This window comes from Camelina sativa, chromosome 5 (assembly GCF_000633955.1).
Source record: "Camelina sativa cultivar DH55 chromosome 5, Cs, whole genome shotgun sequence".
NCBI classification, from domain to species: Eukaryota; Viridiplantae; Streptophyta; class Magnoliopsida; order Brassicales; family Brassicaceae; genus Camelina; species Camelina sativa.
This window is the reverse complement of record NC_025689.1, coordinates 34,559,537-34,579,817: the sequence shown is the minus strand read 5'-3', so window position 1 is coordinate 34,579,817 and position 20,281 is coordinate 34,559,537. Positions and strand designations below refer to the sequence as shown.

The following is a 20,281-nucleotide window of genomic DNA, read 5'->3' as shown; positions in this document are numbered from 1 at the left end:
TTTTTTTTTTTTTTTTTTTTTTTTTTTTTAGATATTTCGAAATTTCATTAAGATTATTTGTTTCCTTTTTTTATTTGAATGTTTCTATCTATACTCTGATCTACAATACAATGCATATAATGGCTGTAATGGAAAGCGCGTATATATTATTATATGATTTGTCTTATAACTGTAACCGTTGGGTAGTGCCACGTGGAAATAGGAAAAAAATAAAAAACGTTTTTATAGTTTTCCTTTTATGCTTTAGATATTTTCTTTTTGTTTTAATGATTTATCCATCGTCGGATCTATAATATAATTGCATCTAAAGGCTGTGATAAAGATATGGTTTTGTTCTTTTTTTTTTTTTTGTGTATTATAACCCGTTGGGGATCTCTTCGCTATAAATAAGCAGAGAGGTCTTGTTGTCTTCTCATATTCACATTGCTTAACACAACAAAACAGAAAGACACTCTTCTCTTCTTTCACCACCTGAAAGAGAGACAACAAAAAGAGAGAGAGAGGGTTTGTTCTAATGTCGACGGAGAGCAAACATGCCCTAACTCTGTCCGTTCGGTTCCTGGCTCCATTGAGAGAGCCACGCCGATTCGACCAGATTCCACGCCGATTGGACTCGCTTGCCGGTTTGATCCATCAAAGCTTGCAGTTGCGGATTCTGTAGAGTTACTCGATTTTGGGTAAATTACATATTTGTTATCAAAACACCTCTTCTGGAGAGTTCTTCTTGAAGAGGTGCCTTTGGTAACAAAGAAGTAAATTACTCAAAATAGAGGAACTCTACATAATTATGAAGATGGTTATAGTCTTCTTTGAAATCTATACTACATGAAAAAAATGCTTTGGTTTGTTTGTTAAAGCCAACACTCTCTTCCGTTGTTTAACTTGTGGTCAAAGCAGAGGTATCCTATGTCCTGAGCTAGATTGGAAGCTGTTGTTAAATAGAAATCCAACCTTACTCTTACCCGCATGAAATGGTCTCCAATGTTTGTTTTTGCTAAATGATCATAATGGTTTGTACATTCAAATTTCATGATTTACAGTCGTCATTCTCTGTTCAGAACTTCCTGATGTTCATAGAGCACCAACCAGTAATGAGAGGGAGACGAACCTTGCTTTGCCTCCTACATACGAAGTCACTCTTAATGCACCAACTACTAATGCTATGAACATGAGCCTTTGCTGCAAACGATGGTACTCTATATGCACCAGCTACTGATGGTATGAAGATGAACATTGCCGATGGTACTCTTCGCCAATGCCTCAGAATCCCACAAAGGATGGTAATGAAAATCATCATCATGTGTTGAGGACGAAGTTCACAATAGGAACTGGCCACCTAACATCCCAAACTTCTATGTAAAAGACTGCGACCTTTTTTGATCTCACAAGATACTAATTTCAAATGCAAATCTAATAAAACCAATTGCAAACTATTGAAGTATTACAGTATTCATAGAGATGAAAGCTAAAAGCAAATGAGATACAAACAGTAACATTACTAATCACTCCTAAAGTATTATTACAGAACAGTGATCATTAATAAAACCATTTGCAAAGTATTACAGTATCCGTTGAAGTTTATGCAACTGAGTATCTTGATGTTGCCGACTTTGAATACCTACCAAATAAGAATCAAACTGTATTAAAATCTTATGAATTATTTACATTACAATGAAAATGAATGAGATACCTACCAGATCGCTCATAGTCACCATACTTTTGAAATGCCATAGCGAAGAAGCCATGCCTTCCATGGATGCTCCTCTTTGTAGAAGCAAATTCCAAAGAGAACTACTGTAGCAACGCATCAAATCACTTCCTTCTTAGGGCTCCTAGCCATATCAACACCTGCAAAAAAACAAAAAGAAAAAGCTGAAACAAGCTTATGGGACAAGAAAAATGTTAAACTAAATGAAAACAGTTTATTCATTGTTTACTCACAATATGCAAAACGGGATCCCTATCAACAGTGTTATCCACGAAGTATACAAGCACTGAACTCAGGTACATATTCTTAACATGAGCAGGTAAACTCAGAATAGTTGATGAAAAAGTTACAACAGATTAGACATTGCTTGCTCTCAGTTGTTCGAAAGCCAAACCTCAAGAAGACAAACCAGAAATATTATTTCAAAAACAAATCTAAATATCAAAACAACCATTAGAAAAACAATTACCAGAAATGCAAGGATAGAAAACATGGTGGCCACAGTCAAACAGGGAGCAAGGAAGGCTGAACGTGCAGCAATCACATGGCCATTTTTCATTCACAACGTTAGGTGCCATTACTTCAAGACATTGCATAAGCAAAGGTCGGAGCCTCATCAACGAATTGTAGTCAGAAACCAACGCGGTTAAGTTCCATTGGTATCGGGGTAGCAGGATGGCCTAATGCTAAGGCTTCACATGCGTCAGTGATAAGAGCAACGAATGCAACTCACACGGGTGGAAACTGCAAATAGCAACACCTTAGCAAATTGTATGTTTAGTTGACTGTTTTACTACTACTAGAATAGTAGTACCAGTGATGTTTAAGGAAAGAGTACTAATTACTTAATATTTAGACATTAATGATAAATGTAACTACAAGGGATTCATACTGATATATATTAATAATTGTATGTTTAAATCAAAACCGGTCAAGTATTTAGAAAAAGTGTACAAACCTGTCTACTAACAAAGTAACAACAATTCCTCTGCTTTAATGTTAAGGAAAATGTACAATTCTAGTACCTTCATAATTTTGACACTAATGACAAGTTGACAACTTAGGCCATGAATGCTCGTGTTTTTTAATAGTTTTTGGATTTTGGTTTTTAAATTTTGATTTTGGTGTAGATTTTAGTTTCCTTCAAAGCTTGAATGGTAATTTATTTACTTTTAGATTTTTAGTTTTTCATTGTTAGATTATGTTTTTCTTTTTTGTCAACAAATAAGAAACCAATATAAAAAAAGTCATTGATGGTTTTTTTTGAGTGAGAAATCCAAAAATATGAATTTTGGTTTTTCTTTGAAAATTTGTTAAAATACTTAAAAACTACAGTAAATCCTCTTTAAATTTATAATGTTGGGACCATGAAAATCTACTAATTTATAGAAGTTTTAATTTATCAATAAAATAATGAATTTTAGAGAGATTATTTATCAATAATTAATAATTAATTTATAGAGAGATTTTTCTAATTTGGTATTTACAGTTATGTTTTAAAGGGAATACTAAAAATTTTTGATATAATGAAAATATAAGAGATGAACTCTAACAAAAAAAAATTATTTATTTACCGAGTATTACATTATAGAGAGTAATTGCTTATTCTTTTAGGGAAAATTGTTTATTATTGGAACAAGTCAACAACTAAAAAAGAAAACGGTTCTTGAGTGCTTATGATAAAGCCCATAATATAAAGGCCCATTATAGGATCAAAATCGGGTTGTAATTGGATAAAACACCCGAATGATTCGGATCCTTCGAAGAAAATCAATCAGGCGAAGAAGAAGAAGTCGTCTTGAGATCTCTCTAGGAGAGAAGAAGGAGAGCAAAAATGGCGTCGGGGTGGGGGATAACGGGAAACAAAGGGAGATGTTACGATTTCTGGATGGACTTCAGTGAGTGTATGTCTCATTGCAGAGAGCCCAAAGATTGTACTCTTCTTCGTGAAGACTACCTCGAGTGTCTTCACCATTCCAAAGAGGTCTGTTTCTCTATCTATCTTTCGCCTCTTCCCTTTCAATTGGTTCCTGTGTTGTAGTAGTCATTAATTCACGCTTTTGATTGCTTGATCGGTCTTCTGATTTTATTGATGATTCTTCCCCCTGTTACTACCGGAACCCTAGATTAATGTGGTTTCCTGAATTGCATTTTTCTCTCTCTAAGTATAAATGTGGATGCTTTCACTAGATCGCTCGTAGTGATTAGGTTTTATTATATTAACACCGCTGCTTCCCTTGTTTGAAATTTAGTTTTATGGCCTTATCTTATNCCCCCCCCCCCTGATGAACTATTTAGCTGTTAAGTTTGGAAGTTGAGGTTTACTCTTCAGCTCTTGTCCCTGTTTGATCCTTCAAATGGAACCATTTGTCCAACTTTCATGCCCTTTTTTTTTGTCTCTGTATTGATACCATGTGCGTATTAGAGAAGCCAATGAAACTGAATGTATTAGGGTTGCGGGTGACTTTTGCTTAGGCTAAGCTTATAGTAGATGATGGACTGATAAGGGAGGATGGTTTATTTGTGTATTTGTTGTAGTTCCAACGAAGAAACAGGATATACAAAGAGGAACAACGTAAACTAAGAGCAGCTTCAAGGAAAGGCGAAGAAACCGGGGATCGGACTCCTACTCATCACTAATCTCAGTATGTATTGTCCTCCTATCTCCAAAGTTTGCAGCTGAGAAGAAGAAGAATAAACAAAAAAGGGTTCATGAAGATTTCTGTATGTTGTTGTGTCAAACTTTATTTGATCGTTTTCAGTTTGATTTTGCAATGGATTTACTATCTTTTCTTGTCTATTTTTCCTCTGAGTGAGTTGTAATATGCCTTTGGCTGTTCATCAAGCACAGACTCCTTCTTTCATGGTAATAATAATTACTCTTACAGGTATATTTAAAGATCATAATGTCAAATAGACATTAAAAACAGAACAGTGGATGGAATCATGAAAATGTCCTCTATAGATAGTTGTTGTCAACTTGTCATTGACTTTCTCTTTAAGTCTTCTCTGCAATTTCTATATGTGTAGAGAGAAACACAAGCTTTTGCATTTTTATCGTTAGTGATAATAATTTCGAAATGGAGACGAAATCTCTAGAGATAAAGGTGATGTCAACAAAAGGGCTTAAGAAAGTATCGAAGATGGATGTTTTCGTGGCCGTGAAGTTATCTGGCGATCCCAACTGCTCCGACCACCGTGAGCAGCGGACACAAGTGGCTAGAAACAGTGGAACAAGCCCCAAATGGAGCAATGATGATTTCATGAAATTCCCCATTGACCAAACCTTAGCTGAGGCTAACCGTCTTGTGATCACTTTCAAGATCAAGCGCGAGCAACGTGGAAGCGGAGAGAAAGACATCGGCGAGGTTCACGTTCCCGTGAAAGAGCTTTTGGATCATCTTGGAAACGATAAGACAGGTCAAAGATACGTCACATATCAAATCGGAAAATCCAAAGGCGATATTAGTTTCACTTATTTATTCACCGATCAGGTGGCGATTACTAGCGGTGGTGGCTTCTCACGATACTTAGCTCCCGAGCCGGTGCGTCCTGCTGCAGCGACACACCAGCCTGTTCTGAACAGACCCGTATTGAGTCAGTTGCTTCCAAGCGTGGGATCGTTTAGCAGCTACGATCATGTTCCTTGTCACTCTCAGTCTCAGCCACCGTTTTATTTTTCACCACAGGCTCAGCCGGAGATTCTTCCGCCGTCTTTCTTCCCCGGATTGTATCAGCCTCATGGATATCAGATGAGTTACACACCGGAAAGTCCACCGACAATGTATACTTCTATATTTCCTGGCTTATCATGTCCGCCGCAGACACAACCGGGACTATATCCACCGACGAGCCCTTACAGATATTAGCTTAACGGTCAACGTCTCTGAGCTAAGTCGTCGGTGAGGAGATTTGTAGACTTTTTAACTAATGATCACGTCCCTCTACTTGTGTTTTTATTTTATCATATTTTTTTTTTTTTCAGTCATCCTCTTTTATGTTGGTTAATTAACAACATAATGTTGTCTTTTTTTATTTGTCTTTAACATGTAATCATAAAAATTGTTGCGTTATTGTAATTTTTGAACTTATTGAAAATGTTGAAAATATTGGCATTATCCTGTGATAACAAATCTGATAGAGCATCATAATCTATGATACAGTTCTGTAATTTTACAAAATTTAAATATAACATAATATTTTGGAATGTTAATAGTACTATAATTTATAGAAAAAGGCCAATAAACATTTATATCATGAGTCGAATTTTTTTTTTTTTTGGTCGTAATACAAAAAGAATCTAACAATTTGGTGTTATTCACACAAATAAAATAAAATAAAAATGAATGAACTGTAAAAGATACAGTTAGAAAATTTTCCCGTAAAAATTTGGATTTTATCCAATTTTTGTTTGTTGGTTAAATAAAGAAGTCAGAGAGTAGCCGCCTCAGGGCAAACATACACGACGGCAACAACCGAAGCACCAAGTCTTCTTCTTCTTCTTCCTAATTCCTCCCTCTTCACGTTTCGTCTTCTTCCTCTATCTCTCTTACGATTCCTTTCTAATTCCGTCTACCATGGCAACCGTCTCCTCCTCCTGGCCCAATCCAAACAACCCTAACCCCGATTCCACATCTTCCGATTCTTCTACTCTTCCATCTCACCGCGATCGTGGAGACGACACCGAGTCTCTCGATTCCTTCTCCTCCATGACCCTCAACTCCTCCGAAGACGACCCTAATCTCAACTCTGATCCGATTCCCAATCCTAACCACGCCGTTACTCTTCCTATTTCTCCCCCTACGCCTAATTTACCGGTGACTCCTCTTCCGTCCGTGCTTCACCTCTCTTTCAACCAAGACCATGCTTGTTTCGCCGTCGGCACCGATCGTGGCTTCCGGATCCTTAACTGCGATCCCTTTCGCGAGATTTTTCGCCGTGATTTCGATCGTGGCGGTGGTGTTGCCGTCGTTGAGATGCTTTTCAGATGCAATATCTTAGCACTCGTAGGTGGTGGTCCTGATCCTCAGTATCCTCCTAACAAGGTCATGATTTGGGATGATCACCAGGGACGATGTATCGGAGAGCTTTCTTTTAGGTCCGATGTTCGATCGGTCCGGCTTAGGAGGGATCGTATTATCGTCGTTCTGGAGCAGAAGATTTTTGTTTACAACTTCTCTGACCTTAAGCTGATGCATCAGATTGAGACTATTGCGAATCCTAAGGGCTTGTGTGCTGTCTCTCAGGGTATTGGTTCTATGGTTTTGGTTTGTCCTGGTTTGCAGAAAGGTCAAGTTCGGATTGAGCATTATGCTTCTAAACGCACCAAGTTCATCATGGCTCATGATTCGAGAATAGCTTGCTTTGCTCTTACTCAGGATGGACATTTGTTGGCTACAGCTAGCTCCAAGGGTACTTTGGTTCGTGTGTTCAATACCGTTGATGGTACCTTGCGGCAAGAGGTACCTGTATTACGCTTTTCATTCATCAAAATCCTTTCTTTCTTTTTTGGTTTGCTTCTATGGCTGATGCAAGAATCTTGCTAAATTTGTTGCTGGTTTAGTCACTGACTGGTGGTTTCTGAATCTGATTTTGATGATCTCAGTTCATAGTTTCTATTATTAGCTGAAAGATGCAGAGAAGTTCATTTATATGCACTAGGGTGACTGCTTCGAGTTGGTTTACTTGCTATTGTTGGATATGTGTGTTTATTATGATAGAGGCCGATAGTTTTAAGCTTGTCTCTGTGGATTTCTTTCGTTTTTAACCTCAAGTCCCAACTTTAGATGGTACAAAACTCTTGATAGATTGCTGAGGGTGAAACATGTTGAAAAGGAGGCATCTTTCGTCAGTGAGAGGAACCTGTTTATAGTATTAAACATTACTAGGTTCTTGATAAACCCATCAGCAAGCAATAGTTATTACAAAACATGTGGTGGTATATGTTGCGGCTGATCTTGTTCCTTATGCTGCACAGATTCTTATATCCTTTCATTGGAGTCACTGAATTAAGTCAATTTGCATCGATTCCTCCATAGAAAAGAAAATCTTTATGCATTCATCTTTATCAGGATGTTGGAATCACTCATCATGTTAAGCTATGGAAATTTGTGTGATTCTTATTTTTAGGAAATCTCAATTCTATTTGTGATCCTTATAACAATGCCATATGATTTTGGAGTCCATGAAACTATAATGCGAACATGATGATGTGACCGTACAGGTTAGGAGAGGTGCAGATAGAGCGGAGATCTATAGTTTGGCCTTCTCTTCAAATGCTGAGTGGTTAGCTGTCTCAAGTGACAAAGGAACTGTCCATGTTTTCGGTCTCAAAGTCAATTCTGGAGCTCAAGTGAAAGAGACATCACGTATTGCATCTGAACTTACTCGCTCTAATTCATCCCCATCTTCGTCTCTATCATTATTCAAAGGTAAATATTGCAAACCCAAAGTCTGTTGCTTTCACCACTTAGCTGTTGGCACCCGCACCATGTTGGTTGAGTAACCATGACTCTTTTGCTCGATTAGGAGTGTTGCCAAAGTATTTCAGCTCGGAGTGGTCGGTGGCTCAGTTCCGGTTGGTTGAAGGGACTCAGTACATAGCCGCCTTTGGTCATCAGAAGAACACAGTTGTTATTCTTGGCATGGATGGGAGGTAAGCAAAAAATGCTTGTAGTTGCAATTGAGTTTAGAGGAATCTTGAATTCCTTATTATTTGGTCTGTGTGTATTTGCTTATTTGATTTGACCGGACTTGGGTTCTTTGATGTTTTAAAACAGCTTCTATAGATGCCAGTTTGATCCAGTGAACGGCGGGGAAATGACTCAGCTTGAGTATCACAACTGCCTGAAACCGCCTTCTGTTTTCTAGAAAACTTTTATTCTCTTTTGTCCCTTATATGTTGTATCTCTCTGCTACTTCAGTAGTGAGATTTGGGTGCTACGATGTTGTAATGTATAGTTTGTTTGTATAATAATCAATGGGGTCTTATAATTTGTAAAAACCTTTGATCGCTAACCAAAACATATTCATTTGTATCTTCCCAGAATCTTCCCCCAACAAACTGGGAAGATTTGAGTACGTACGTTACCTACCTGATGAAAATCCAAAAAAAACTATGATGAAAAAATATAATACAGGAGGAGGTTTCCTAGTGACATATTTGCATTTTAGTATACTAAAGGATAAAATTTCATATAACTAAACTCAAACAAAACTGCTAGGGAATTAGCCTTTATATGTATAGTCCCTAAGTATTTTGCTACTCGCTAGAATTCAAACGTTCATATAAAGTTAATTATTTAACCAAAATAAAAATTGTTAAAGAAAACGAGAAAAATGCGCATCCAGGGAATCGAACCCCTGGTCAGTACCGTGGGAGGGTACTATGATACCACTACACCAGATGCGCTTTTAGGATGATATGCCAAAAATATTGACTTTGTCTAAACGTTAAATTTTGGAGCAATAGAACTTTGTGCCCAGTCTTGGTGACTGTGTTCAAGTGTTGTTATTTGTTTAACTAATTCTAGAATCAAGATACACCATTTGCAAATTCACTGAGTTTTTTTTTCCATAGAATAGATAAAAAATAAACCAAATCATAACATTACAGAGAAGAAGAACCAGAGAAGTTGCTTTGCAACTGAGTAGTAATATCTTGAGAAGCAACATCAATCGTACCATTGAGAAAACCAGTGTACCAAGAAGCAGAGAGCTTTGGAGACCTCTCGAGACCAGGTTCGCTAAAATTCACATAGTACATTCCATAGCTCAGCTTGTATCCACCGTCTATCTCATACAAATCCAACATTGACCATACGAAGTAACCTCTCGTGTCTGATCCATTTCTGATCAGTCAGAAGATTTTTATAGAAACAGTGTGTCAAGTAAACCATTATTAAAGTGGGACATAAGACCACTAAAACAAGTAATGCTAATATGATGAACTAAAAGATAAAGAAGGGTAATAGTACTTGATGGCGTTGAGCACAGCACCAATGTAAGCTTGAATGTATTCAACTCTTGGTGTGTCTTGTAGCATAGAATCGTGTTTCATGGCTCTACCTGTGTTTAAGAACAAAAAAGGTGTGATTTCAAGAAGACAAAAACAGAGCAAGAAGACAAAATAGAATGAAGTGTTTACCATTTTCAAGAATGTAGATTGGAGGATTGTTATAGCTCTGCTTTAGATACTCAAGAACATCTTCAAGACCCCATGGAGTGGCATCAAATGGTGAAGAAGTCCCAGCGGCTGTCCAAAGAAGAAGTTTTATCAGCTAAAAAGAGTTTCCAAGATTTTTCCATTGACTGATGATGAAAATAAAACTATGCTTACAGATAATATATGCGCCAATATCTGCAAAGAAGGCTTCGTTAGTGTTACTAGGAAAGATAGAAGGTGAAGGTCGGTTTGTGACGTAGACTGTTATGTAGTGAACAATTCCAATAAAGTCAGCTGATCCTTTCACTTTCTCGGACTCTTCCTCTGAGAAAACCGGTAATCTCGACCCCAAGGTTCTCTTCATTTCATCAGGATAGTCCCCAAATACCAAAGGCTTCAACATCCTTAATTATATTTATCAACTTAGTCGATTTTGTCCACAAGTTATTAAAACAAAAGAAAGCTTAGATAATTCTCACCAGCCAAAGAGGAAAGCTTTGGCTCTTTGAGTTGCGGTTTCATCTTCCTTGGAGTTTGTATAAGGAGATAACCCCAAAGCAAACATACTAAGTCCTATGGATCCTCTTTGTTTACTCTGCACTATCATATGAACTATGTTTATATAAGAAGGGTTAAGGATTTTAAAAGCGCAAAAATAAAATAGGTATACCTTGTACTTGAGTTTATACAAATTGGAAACGGAGGCATGAGCTAGCAAAATGTTATGGCCTGCAATATATGTCTCCATACAAGAACTTCCGGCAGAGCAATTGGTAGGAGGAGTACAATGTCCAAACCTTCTTCCTTGGCCATAAAAAGCAATGGCGAATATTGTAGCTTCGTTGATTGTAGTCCATAGCTTCACATCCTCCCCAAACTCTCTGAAGCAAACATCTGCAAAAGCAGTGAAGTCTTCTCTGCAATATAACAAATAAACAATATTTTTTAACTTTAAAAAAGTGACTTTGTTAGATCAGAATCTTCTTTGATACTTTACATGATTTTGCGGTTGATCCATCCTCCGTACTCATCTTCAAGAGACTGAGGAAGATCATAGTGGTAAAGTGTAACGTGTGGTTCGATTCCTGTTAAATAGTTTTGTCAAAAATTATCTTAGCTAGAAGCTATACTGAATTGGCTTTAGTTGGGGATCAAGTAAAAAAAACTCACCATGGCTTCGCAGTTCTTTGATGAGATTCTTGTAAAACAATAGACCTTTTGGGTTAATGAGTCCTCTTCCATCTGAAAAATCACACAGACAAAAAAAAAAGGGTTTAAAGAGGTCAGGAACAATATCGCTAGTTACTTGCAAAATAAGAAACAAGGAAGAGGCATTCACTAGGTATAAGTCTTGACCAGGAGATAGAGAATCTGAATGCTTCTAAGCCCATATCTGCCATCAGCTTAACATCTTCCTGTAGAAGTCACAAAAACATCGAATTTGGAAAAACAGAGCTGATAACTTGTTTGACAAGTAAACAACGAAGAATATAAAAGAGAAAACCTTGTATTTGTTATACCCATCACATGCTATATCTCCTCCAATACTTTCATTATCTGCAATTAGGGGATCTATGCTCATATTGTACATATAAACTCGAAACAATGACTCAGTATTCAAAAACTAATTTAAACAATTACAACAGTGGGAGGTTGTATCCCAGACGCTAGGACTTCTTCCCTCTTCATCAGCAGCTCCTTCCCACTATTTCCACAAATTCCCAATCAATTTGTAGACAAAACAATGAAAAAGAAAAGAAGACAAGACAAATTGCCATTGATGTAGGTGCAGACTCGAACCTGATAAGCAGAAGTGGCTGCTCCGAAGAGAAAATCCTCTGGAAAATCGTTTCTGGTGAAGGCATCAATATTGTAGCTTGTTGCCAAAACGATGGCCACAAGAAAACTCATAAACAGAGAGATAGGTTTCATTTTTTATTTTCTTCTTTTAGTCTGTCTGTCTTTTATTTAATTGGACCATTGCAGATATAGCAAAATATCTTCTTCTCTTTTTTTTTTAGGTGAAGTGTAATATTTCCGTTATAAATTTACCAAATGTATTCCATTTTTAAAATTGCCAATTATATGTAATAGGTACATCGTTTGTAGTTTATAAACAAATTTCAGGAAATAACAAATTAGTTAAGTATAAAGATTTTTTACCCTTTCGGTTCATGCTAAAATGGGTAAAATTCGTTGTAATTTAAGAAGCAAAATGCCAATTTAGCTAAATTTTACATTTGGAAATTATTTTGAATTATTCTGTTTTTTTTTCTTTCCAAGATAGTTGTATTGTATGTACCATATTGAAAGAAGAAGAGTGAGTGAGTGGAGTAAAACCTCATGGACCCCGGTACATATTTGCGTTAGAATTATTTAAGACGAGAGTCACAAGACAGTGGACTATTCTAAGTTCCAGCAAAAACATACAAGAGAATCAAATTCTACTTGGTGTGACCGAATATTTAGATTTTTATTGTACTACTGATTTATTTATCTTTATTTTTTGGGAACAAAAATGCTAGTTAAGTTGAATTTTACACCAAATGAGCTTAAGTTATAAAGGCGCAGAATATTATGTTTTACATATCATTTCATATCCAAATCTTATAAAAAAAAACATTTGCCAACTAACTGAACTGTTTCTCATAGAATAGATACATTAATTACAGTGAAGAAAAGCCTGAGAGGTTTCTCTGCAACTGAATCATATTATCTTGAGAAGCAACATCAATTGTACCATTGAGAAAAGCAGTGTACCAAGAAGCAGAGAGTTTTGGAGACCTCTTGCGACCAGGATCACTAAAATTCACATAGTACATTCCGAAGCTGGTTCTATATCCAGTCATTAACTCATATACGTCAATCATCGACCATACAAAGTAACCTCTCGTGTCTGATCCATTCCTAATCAGTCAAAAAGATTGATTTCTCATATTTCAACTAAAACTAACATTATATTGTGATATTTGACCACTTCTTCAATGCTAATATAAGGACTAAAAAGATGAAGAAGGAGAATCATACTTGACGGCGTTGAGCACAACACCGATGTAAGCTTGAATGTATTCAACTCTTGGTGTGTCTTGTAGCATCGAGTCGTGTATCATAGGTTTACCTGCTCTTTTTTTTTGGTGTCATTAGAAGAAACTAAAGAACAAAAAGGTGTGCTTTCAAACAGACAGAACAGAGCAAGAAGACAAAACAGAACCAAGTGTTACCATTTTCAAGAATGTAGATTGGAGGATTGTTATAGCTCTGCTTTAGATCCTCAAGAACACCTTCAAGACCCCATGGAATAGCATCCCACTTCAAGAAAATCAATTGAGTAAGGAAAAAATCTCCAGTTTCATGAAGATCAAACAAAAGCTTTTGGCATAACTATATATGTATATATATACCTCGGAAAATGAATAGTTCCCAATGGCTGTCCAAAGAAAGAAGAGTTATCAGTTAAAAAGAGTTGAGAAGCTTTATCTACTGATTTTGATGATGAAAGAAACCTAAGCTTACGGATCAAATACACGCCCATGTCTTTAAAGAAGCCTTCGTTCATGCTGGGAAAGATAGAAGGTGACGGTTGGTTTGTGACGTAGAATGTTATGTAGTGAATAATTCCAATAAAGTCAGATGATCCTTTCACTTGCTCCGACTCTTCCTCTGAGAAAACAGGTAACCTCGTCCCCAAGGTTCTCTTCATTTCTTCCGGATAGTCCCCAAATACCAAAGGCTTCAACATCCTGAATTTTATCAACTTAGTCTTTCAGATTTTGTCCTCAATTAAAACAAAAGAAAGCTTATATAATTCTCACCAGCCAAATAGGAAAGCTTTAGCTCTTTGAGTTGCGGTTTCATCGTCCTTGGAGTTTGTATTAGGAGATAACCCGAATGCAAATATACTAAAGCCTACAGATCCTCTCTGCTTACTCTGCACCATCATATGACTATGTTCATACGGAAGAATTAGGGTTTAAGGCTTTAAGAGCGAAGAAGAGATATCTATGTATACCTTGTACTTTAGTTTATACAACTTGGAAGCGGAGGCATGAGCTAGCAACATGTTATGGCCTGCAATATATGGTTCTGTAGAAGAGTTTCCAGTAGAGCAATTGATGTATTTGTTAGGAGAACAACGTCCAGGCGGTGAGATTCCTTCGCCATAAGAACAAATGGCAAATATTGTAGCTTCGTTGATTGTAGTCCATAACTTCACATCCTTCCCAAACTCTCTGAAGCAAACATCTGCAAAAGCAGTGAAGTCCTCTCCGCAATATAACAAATAAACAACACTTTTAAACTTTTTTAAAAAGTGACATTGTTAGATCAGAACTCTTCTTTGAAACGTTACATGATTTTGCGGTTGATCCATCCTCCATACTCATCTTCAAGAGACTGAGGAAGATCATAGTGGTAAAGTGTAACATGTGGTTCAATTCCTGTTAAATAGTTTTGCCAAAAAGAAATCTTTTAGAAGATAAAGTATAAAGACAGAAGGAAAATAAAGTATGAAGACAAGAAAGCTCACCATGATTTCGTAGTTCTTTGATGAAGTTCTTGTAAAACAATAGACCTTTTGGGTTAATGGGTCCTCTTCCATCTGGAAAAATACGCAGCAAAAAAAAAAAAAAAGAAGGGTTTTAAGAGGTCAGAAACAATCTCGTTAGTTACTTGCAAACAAAGAAACAAGGAAAAGGCATTAACTAGGTATAAGTCTTGACCAGGAGATAGAGAATCTGAATGCTTCTAAGCCCAGATCTGCCATCAGCTTAACATCTTCCTGCAAAAGTCACAATATAACATTATAACTCATCGAATTTGAAAAATATAGAGCCAAAGATTTTACAAGAACTTCTTTGAAACGTAAACGGCAAAGAAGAGTGAGAGAGAGAGAAACCTTATATTTGTGATACCCATCAGATGCTATGTCTCCATTATCTCTACTATCTAAAATGTGATGTTTGTTGACAAAAATCAAAACAAACAAACAAAAGAAGGTAAATCATACGTACATATTAAAACAGGAAGAAAATTAAAAAAAAAAAAAGCTTACGAGAGTGGGTGAAAGTATCCCAGACGCTAGGAGTTCTTCCTTCTTCATCAACAGCTCCTTCCCACTATTTCCATAATAGCAAATTGGAAATAGAACATTAGAACAAACATCACATAAAAAATACACAAAANAAAAAAAAAAAAAAAAAAAAAATGCTCTATTTTATGATAGACAACATTAGAACATAGAAGCAGAGTGGAACCTGATAAGCCGAAGTGGCGGCTCCGAATAGGAACTCCTCTGGAAAATCGTTTCTGGTAAAGGCATCAATACTGTAGCTTGTTGCCAAAACGATGGCCACAAGAAAACTCATAAACAGAGAGATAGGTTTCATTTTTCTCATTTCCCACTTTCCGTCGAATATTTTGTTAGAGACAGACGATTAAGTAAACGAGTGAACAATCTTTTCTATTCCTTCTTCCACTCGTAAAAAAAAAAAGCGATCTATGTGAAAGAAGATCATATCCCAAAGTGACATGATTCTTTGTTCTTGTGATGTGACTGTGACCGACCTACATTTCCAGGTTTCTGTTAATTAGTAAATTTGCCAGCCAGCCAGCCCTAAATGTTAAAAATGGATTTTTTTGAAAACAATTTAATTGGTAATTTCAGATTTGTTTCCCCTATTCGGTTCAAGCTAAATTCATTGTATTTTGCAGATATGCTAACTTTAGTTAAATTTTACATTTGGAGAATATTTTGTTTCTAAGACTATGATATGTATTCTACTAAATTGAAAGAGAATAGTGGGTGGAGTTGTAATGGTTACGTCTTGTTTCATTTTTGTACTAAAGTTTGGCCAAGACAAAGACTAGACCAGTTGGACATTTCCATAAAATGAGCTGCCACGTCAAAATATAATAATAATTCATACCAAAATTTATTAGTGATTTTCAATGTGAAGAAAGAAAAAAAAATTTGCGCATCCAGGGAATCGAACCCTGGTCAGTACCGTGGGAGGGTACTATGATACCACTACACCAGATGCGCTTTCTTGATCAAACTGTCAAAATATACGTATTTGACTCCTATATTTTCATATATTGGGCCTTAATTGGCTAAACTTTCCGTTCTGAAATAAGGCCCACGACCATCGGACACAGTGACCTTTGTGAACGCTTCGTTCGAAAATACGACAACCAAGAAAGAAGATTAGAAGAATAATAGGTGATAAAAACTATATATAATTTTTAATTTGAGCTACTTAGATTCGTAAATCGGTTGTTACAACTTACAAATGACCACGCGCTCTTCATTTTACTTTCTTGACCAACGGTTGTAGTTTCCTTGACCATGCAACGATCTATACTTTTTTTCTTTTTTTAACTATCTCAACATTTTAATTTTAGGTATGCATATCTTCATTAAGTCACAAACCACCATATTAAGTTACCACGTCTTTTTATTTTTTAACCCTATCTTCCATTCACCTACTTAGATCGGTTGAGGGTACAGAACCATAATGTAACAAGTGGATCTATATATTAACGTGTGATAATCATGCTAATTATCTCACGCAATGACAAATGTTATATATGGTAGTTAGCGATTTCGAAAAACTTGCCATTAATATGCCATTGATACCAAAATAAGCTATTAACTTAGTACTCACGTATTAACAAAAATGAACTTTAGTGTTCACGTAGGGGTCCTAAACAATTCAATTTTAAGTTTCTAACCAACAAGATTATTAAATAAATTTCAAGTATTGTACTTAAGAAAAGAAGACTACGTACAACCTGATATATCATATAAATTGCAAAGTTCCTGCGTTATTAAAGAAAGAAAAGGAAAAAACATGTTAAACCCCTCTCTCGTTCTAGTCTTGCTTATTGCAATAGACGTAAGTCTGGTTAACTCCAGCTATCTTAGCTGCTCGGGGAATATATCAGCGAGCGATGTTGATCAAGTCCATTTCGCAATGAATTTGGAGTTCACAGAGGCCGAGTTCTTCTTAATAGGGTCTACCGGAAAAGGACTCGATGTGTTTAACGCGACGCTTGCTCAAGGAGGACCACCCCCGGTAGGAGCAAAGAAAGCAAATCTTGATCCTATAACTAATCGAATCATCGAGGAGTTTGGTTACCAAGAAATCGGCCATCTTAGGTAAATCACGGTCAAATTCAAATTTCATGAATTGTTATGCATGAGATCGTTAAAATTTAAAGTAAGTTTGTTGGTATTAATGAAGGGCGATTGCGGATATGACGGGAGGAATTCCGCGTCCGTTGTTGAATCTGAGTAGAGAGAATTTTGCAGAGTTTATGGACAGAGCGGTTGGACGGAGATCTAACCCGCGGTTTGATCCTTATGCCAACACACTCAACTATCTCTTAGCTTCATACTATATCCCTTATGTTGGCCTTACCGGTTACGTCGGAACCATCCCTTACCTTGTATACTTCAATATCAAACGGGTAATCAACTATATATGCTTAAATATTATATGCACGACGTTATCGGTTACACTTTGATTACATGTGAGTTGAATAATTTGCTAGTACATATACGTTATACTAGCAAAAAGTCTATACATTAAATTCATATATAATAATTACGCTATAGCAATAATAGCTAGTAAACGTTATTATTTATATATACAGCTTGTGGCGGGTCTATTGGGGGTAGAATCGGGTCAAGACGGAGTGATAAGGACGCTCCTGTATGAGAGACAGTACGAGACGGTGGAAGAATACGGCGGAGTCACGGTGGCTGAGCTGACCAACGATATATCTATCCTCCGTAACGAGCTTGGTAAGTGCGGGATTAAGGACGAAGGCTTGTGCGTGCCGCTGTGGCTAGGTGCGGAGAATCGCACCACTAGCAACATCCTCTCCGCCAATGCTTACTCTCTCTCTTATGACCGGACACCGCAAGAGATCCTCAGGGTTATGTACGGCACCGGAGATGAACATCGTCCCGGTGGGTTTTGGCCGTGTGGTGCTAACGGGAGGATCGCTAGGATGTTTCTTGATGAAGGGTCTTATGGTGATTGCGTTGCATGCTCTTCAGAGAAAGTGTTTTAAATTAATTGATACACACAGCAATATAAATATGGGATTAAGATTGTAATATTATTCTCGGTAAGGTGATTGTGGTGATTACTGATTAGTCCATGTATCTTATTACTCTATCTATGTTTAATTTTAATTTTTTTATAAAACCTTGTTTCTAGTTGTGTTTGATTATTCTTGTGGGTCCCCACAAGCAAATTTGATGAGAGAAAAAAAAAACGCAAATTTCTTTAAATCGTTAGGTGGGATCAAATACATTGAGAAAAAAAAAAGGAGGGATGAATGAGACAATAGGAAAAAGATAACACGGTTTTCCAGTAATGTATGAACTGTAATCAATAATTTCGAGTGACAATTAGGATGTTAATACTTAATAACGCGTATGCATTACGCCGCGAGACGTAAGAATACACTTATAATTCATCGTTTCAGTTTTATTTTCATAAGAATACATTGTAATTGATGTGAACGAAACTTGTAGTTCTACTGATTTGTGTCATATGACTCATAATCGTGCATTCCACAACAGAGGAGGCGGTGTTGAAGTTGTACACGTGATGACCCTTATAAGTTATAATAATAAAGTAAAAGAAATCCAAAGTCAAAAACTAAAATAAATACGCAAATTCACCAAAAGAAATTACATCTGAAGTTGTTTGTCAACAAGATTAATGATAATGATGAAATTAAGCCTACAATAAATTAACGAAGACAACTCATTAAATACTCCACACCATCAATGGGAGATCAAAATGATTTTTACTCAACAACTAAAGGAAACTACAAACAAAATAAAAAATGGACTTAAACATAATTGTGTTGTCCCTAAAGGCAAAAAAAAAAAAAAACAATATATCCTCACGTCGTCGTAGTAGTAATAGTAAGCTTGGCAGTAGCTTTAAACGACGGATGAAGCAGCCCGAACTCGTCCTTGGTCTCGAGCGGCCGATCCGTCTGATTGCGCGTGGGTTTCACGCGCCGGCTCCCAAGCGACTTATGCGTGAAACCATACATCTGAAGAATCTGATTATCTCCGAAATTAAACGCTCTATCCATCTGCCGCAGACACCGTTCAACCGGATAATCTCCAAACTTACCGCACGGTTTACACCCGACGAAATGCGTAACAAGCGGCCACCTATGGTCTCCAAAACCCGGTTTATGATTCTCAATCATCTCCTCGTACCGGTCCACCAAAATCCCCCAATAACCGTGCAAGTAATAGCCACTCTCTAAATACACTTTGCCTCCCCATTTATCTCTCTCGGTCGCGAGAAGATAAACCATCGCGGACTGATCGTCAGCTTCGAAAGCGGGTCGGTCTTTAAGTTCCCGGGTCAAGATTTTACCCGCTTCTTCACGGATCTTACCTTTAGGGCCCATTGGAGCCCAAGCGTCAAGAAGATCAAGAGACCACTGCGAGTTCCTAAGCAAGAAACTCCCCGTGTTGAGACCAATCCAATTCTTCTGGTCATAAACCATCTCGTTCCAACCGTGCATCACCAAGTTGTAATCTTTATACCTCTCCCAAGGAAGCTCGAACACCATGTCCGTGAACATCGCGTCACTGTCCATCCACCATAAAAACTCAATCTCGGGATGAGACAAGAGTAGTTTCCTAATCAACGGTAGCTTGGCCCAGAATCCAGCCATCTCAGCGTCGAGCAAAGCCATGTTGTAGAAGATCTCGATCCCGTGTATCCTACAGTAATCGATTTTGTTCTTGATCGACTTCAAAAGGTAATGGTCTCCCACAGGATTCTCACACGGCTTTGGAGCTGAACCAGTTACAAGAAGAACCCTAGGTTTGTTTGGCGCCACGTAATTTGGGAAACTAGGGTTCTGTTTTAGCCAATCGAGCCTCTGCTCATCCCAATCAGAGATCTTTGGACCAAGAGAATAATACGGTTTATTATTACTAGTCCGGTCTTGAGATTTTTTGTCGTCTTCCTCGTCGACGAATAGCTTGTTGATGTCGAAGGTCTCGTAGCTGTTGTTGTTGTTACCATTATCTCCGTCTTCGGATTTGGAAGAGACCTCGACGAGAACACGGTGAGGCTCACCGTGTTTACGGGAATAGAAGAAATGCTCACGGATCTCTTCGATGTCTTGCTCCGGTGTACCGAACTTACCGGCTCCGATAGTGCCACGCAAGACGATGACGGTGAGAACGAGGCAAAGAATCGTCACTTTACTTTGGCGCATGATTCTCTGCAATCTCCGGAACCGATACGCTCCTAAGCACTTCTCTATCATCATATATATCTTCTTCTTCTTCTTTAACAGATCTGGTCTCGATTCAGACACAAAGACACGAAATCTTTGTAATAAAAAAAAAAAAAAAA

At 37.3% G+C, this 20,281-nt stretch overlaps 6 protein-coding genes, 2 non-coding genes and 1 pseudogene across 9 annotated transcripts; 4 read left to right on the top strand and 5 right to left on the bottom strand.

Moving 5' to 3' along the window:
* On the top strand, window positions 3,471-4,599 carry LOC104788610 (NADH dehydrogenase [ubiquinone] iron-sulfur protein 5-B-like). Its single transcript, XM_010514371.2, has 2 exons — window positions 3,471-3,692; window positions 4,247-4,599. The coding sequence occupies exons 1-2, from the start codon at window positions 3,543-3,545 to the stop codon at window positions 4,346-4,348; spliced, it is 252 nt and encodes an 83-aa protein (XP_010512673.1). The 5' UTR covers window positions 3,471-3,542; the 3' UTR covers window positions 4,349-4,599.
* On the top strand, window positions 4,654-5,765 carry LOC104788609 (protein SRC2 homolog). Its single transcript, XM_010514370.2, has one exon. It carries the CDS (start codon window positions 4,789-4,791, stop codon window positions 5,575-5,577), a length of 789 nt encoding a protein of 262 aa, XP_010512672.1. The 5' UTR covers window positions 4,654-4,788; the 3' UTR covers window positions 5,578-5,765.
* Window positions 6,142-8,747, top strand: LOC104788608 (autophagy-related protein 18a-like). Its single transcript, XM_010514369.2, has 4 exons — window positions 6,142-7,170; window positions 7,932-8,139; window positions 8,237-8,363; window positions 8,488-8,747. Exons 1-4 carry the CDS (start codon window positions 6,286-6,288, stop codon window positions 8,576-8,578), a joined length of 1,311 nt encoding a protein of 436 aa, XP_010512671.1. The 5' UTR covers window positions 6,142-6,285; the 3' UTR covers window positions 8,579-8,747.
* Window positions 9,048-9,119, bottom strand: TRNAG-CCC. The gene has a single exon. It is a non-coding gene; the product is annotated as a tRNA-Gly (tRNA).
* LOC104788605 (beta-glucosidase 8-like) lies at window positions 9,204-11,825 on the bottom strand. 2 transcript variants are annotated; one of them, XM_010514368.2, is made up of 12 exons: window positions 11,673-11,825; window positions 11,514-11,577; window positions 11,377-11,429; window positions 11,212-11,287; window positions 11,043-11,114; window positions 10,870-10,957; window positions 10,543-10,789; window positions 10,352-10,467; window positions 10,047-10,276; window positions 9,855-9,962; window positions 9,685-9,775; window positions 9,204-9,558 (listed from the first exon to the last, which is right to left on the bottom strand). In XM_010514368.2, the coding sequence occupies exons 1-12, from the start codon at window positions 11,802-11,804 to the stop codon at window positions 9,318-9,320; spliced, it is 1,518 nt and encodes a 505-aa protein (XP_010512670.1). In that variant the 5' UTR covers window positions 11,805-11,825; the 3' UTR covers window positions 9,204-9,317. The 2 variants fall into 2 exon arrangements, with proteins under 2 accessions (XP_010512670.1, XP_019101755.1); XM_019246210.1 differs by having other exon boundaries at window positions 11,393-11,577; window positions 11,673-11,708.
* LOC104788606 lies at window positions 12,428-15,562 on the bottom strand (annotated as a pseudogene).
* Window positions 15,842-15,912, bottom strand: TRNAG-CCC. The gene has a single exon. It is a non-coding gene; the product is annotated as a tRNA-Gly (tRNA).
* On the top strand, window positions 16,634-18,110 carry LOC104788604 (desiccation-related protein PCC13-62-like). The gene is made up of 3 exons (XM_010514367.2): window positions 16,634-17,028; window positions 17,114-17,339; window positions 17,526-18,110. The coding sequence occupies exons 1-3, from the start codon at window positions 16,721-16,723 to the stop codon at window positions 17,946-17,948; spliced, it is 957 nt and encodes a 318-aa protein (XP_010512669.1). The 5' UTR covers window positions 16,634-16,720; the 3' UTR covers window positions 17,949-18,110.
* On the bottom strand, window positions 18,615-20,275 carry LOC104788603 (xyloglucan 6-xylosyltransferase 1-like). Its single transcript, XM_010514366.1, has one exon. The coding sequence runs from the start codon at window positions 20,193-20,195 to the stop codon at window positions 18,795-18,797; it is 1,401 nt and encodes a 466-aa protein (XP_010512668.1). The 5' UTR covers window positions 20,196-20,275; the 3' UTR covers window positions 18,615-18,794.

Bases quoted from the DNA above. Each gene is read 5' to 3' on its own strand.
- LOC104788610 (XM_010514371.2), top strand. From the start codon at position 3,543: ATGGCGTCGGGGTGGGGGATAACGGGAAACAAAGGGAGATGTTACGAT. The intron at 3,693-4,246 runs GTCTGTTTCTCT...TATTTGTTGTAG, and splicing joins GTCTTCACCATTCCAAAGAG to TTCCAACGAAGAAACAGGAT.
- LOC104788609 (XM_010514370.2), top strand. From the start codon at position 4,789: ATGGAGACGAAATCTCTAGAGATAAAGGTGATGTCAACAAAAGGGCTT.
- LOC104788608 (XM_010514369.2), top strand. From the start codon at position 6,286: ATGGCAACCGTCTCCTCCTCCTGGCCCAATCCAAACAACCCTAACCCC. The intron at 8,140-8,236 runs GTAAATATTGCA...TTGCTCGATTAG, and splicing joins GTCTCTATCATTATTCAAAG to GAGTGTTGCCAAAGTATTTC. The intron at 8,364-8,487 runs GTAAGCAAAAAA...GTTTTAAAACAG, and splicing joins ATTCTTGGCATGGATGGGAG to CTTCTATAGATGCCAGTTTG.
- LOC104788605 (XM_010514368.2), bottom strand. From the start codon at position 11,804: ATGAAACCTATCTCTCTGTTTATGAGTTTTCTTGTGGCCATCGTTTTG. The intron at 10,277-10,351 runs GTGAGAATTATC...AATATAATTAAG, and splicing joins AAAGCTTTCCTCTTTGGCTG to GATGTTGAAGCCTTTGGTAT. The intron at 9,559-9,684 runs GTACTATTACCC...CTGACTGATCAG, and splicing joins GCTGTGCTCAACGCCATCAA to AAATGGATCAGACACGAGAG.
- LOC104788604 (XM_010514367.2), top strand. From the start codon at position 16,721: ATGTTAAACCCCTCTCTCGTTCTAGTCTTGCTTATTGCAATAGACGTA. The intron at 17,029-17,113 runs GTAAATCACGGT...GTATTAATGAAG, and splicing joins CAAGAAATCGGCCATCTTAG to GGCGATTGCGGATATGACGG. The intron at 17,340-17,525 runs GTAATCAACTAT...TTATATATACAG, and splicing joins TATACTTCAATATCAAACGG to CTTGTGGCGGGTCTATTGGG.
- LOC104788603 (XM_010514366.1), bottom strand. From the start codon at position 20,195: ATGATGATAGAGAAGTGCTTAGGAGCGTATCGGTTCCGGAGATTGCAG.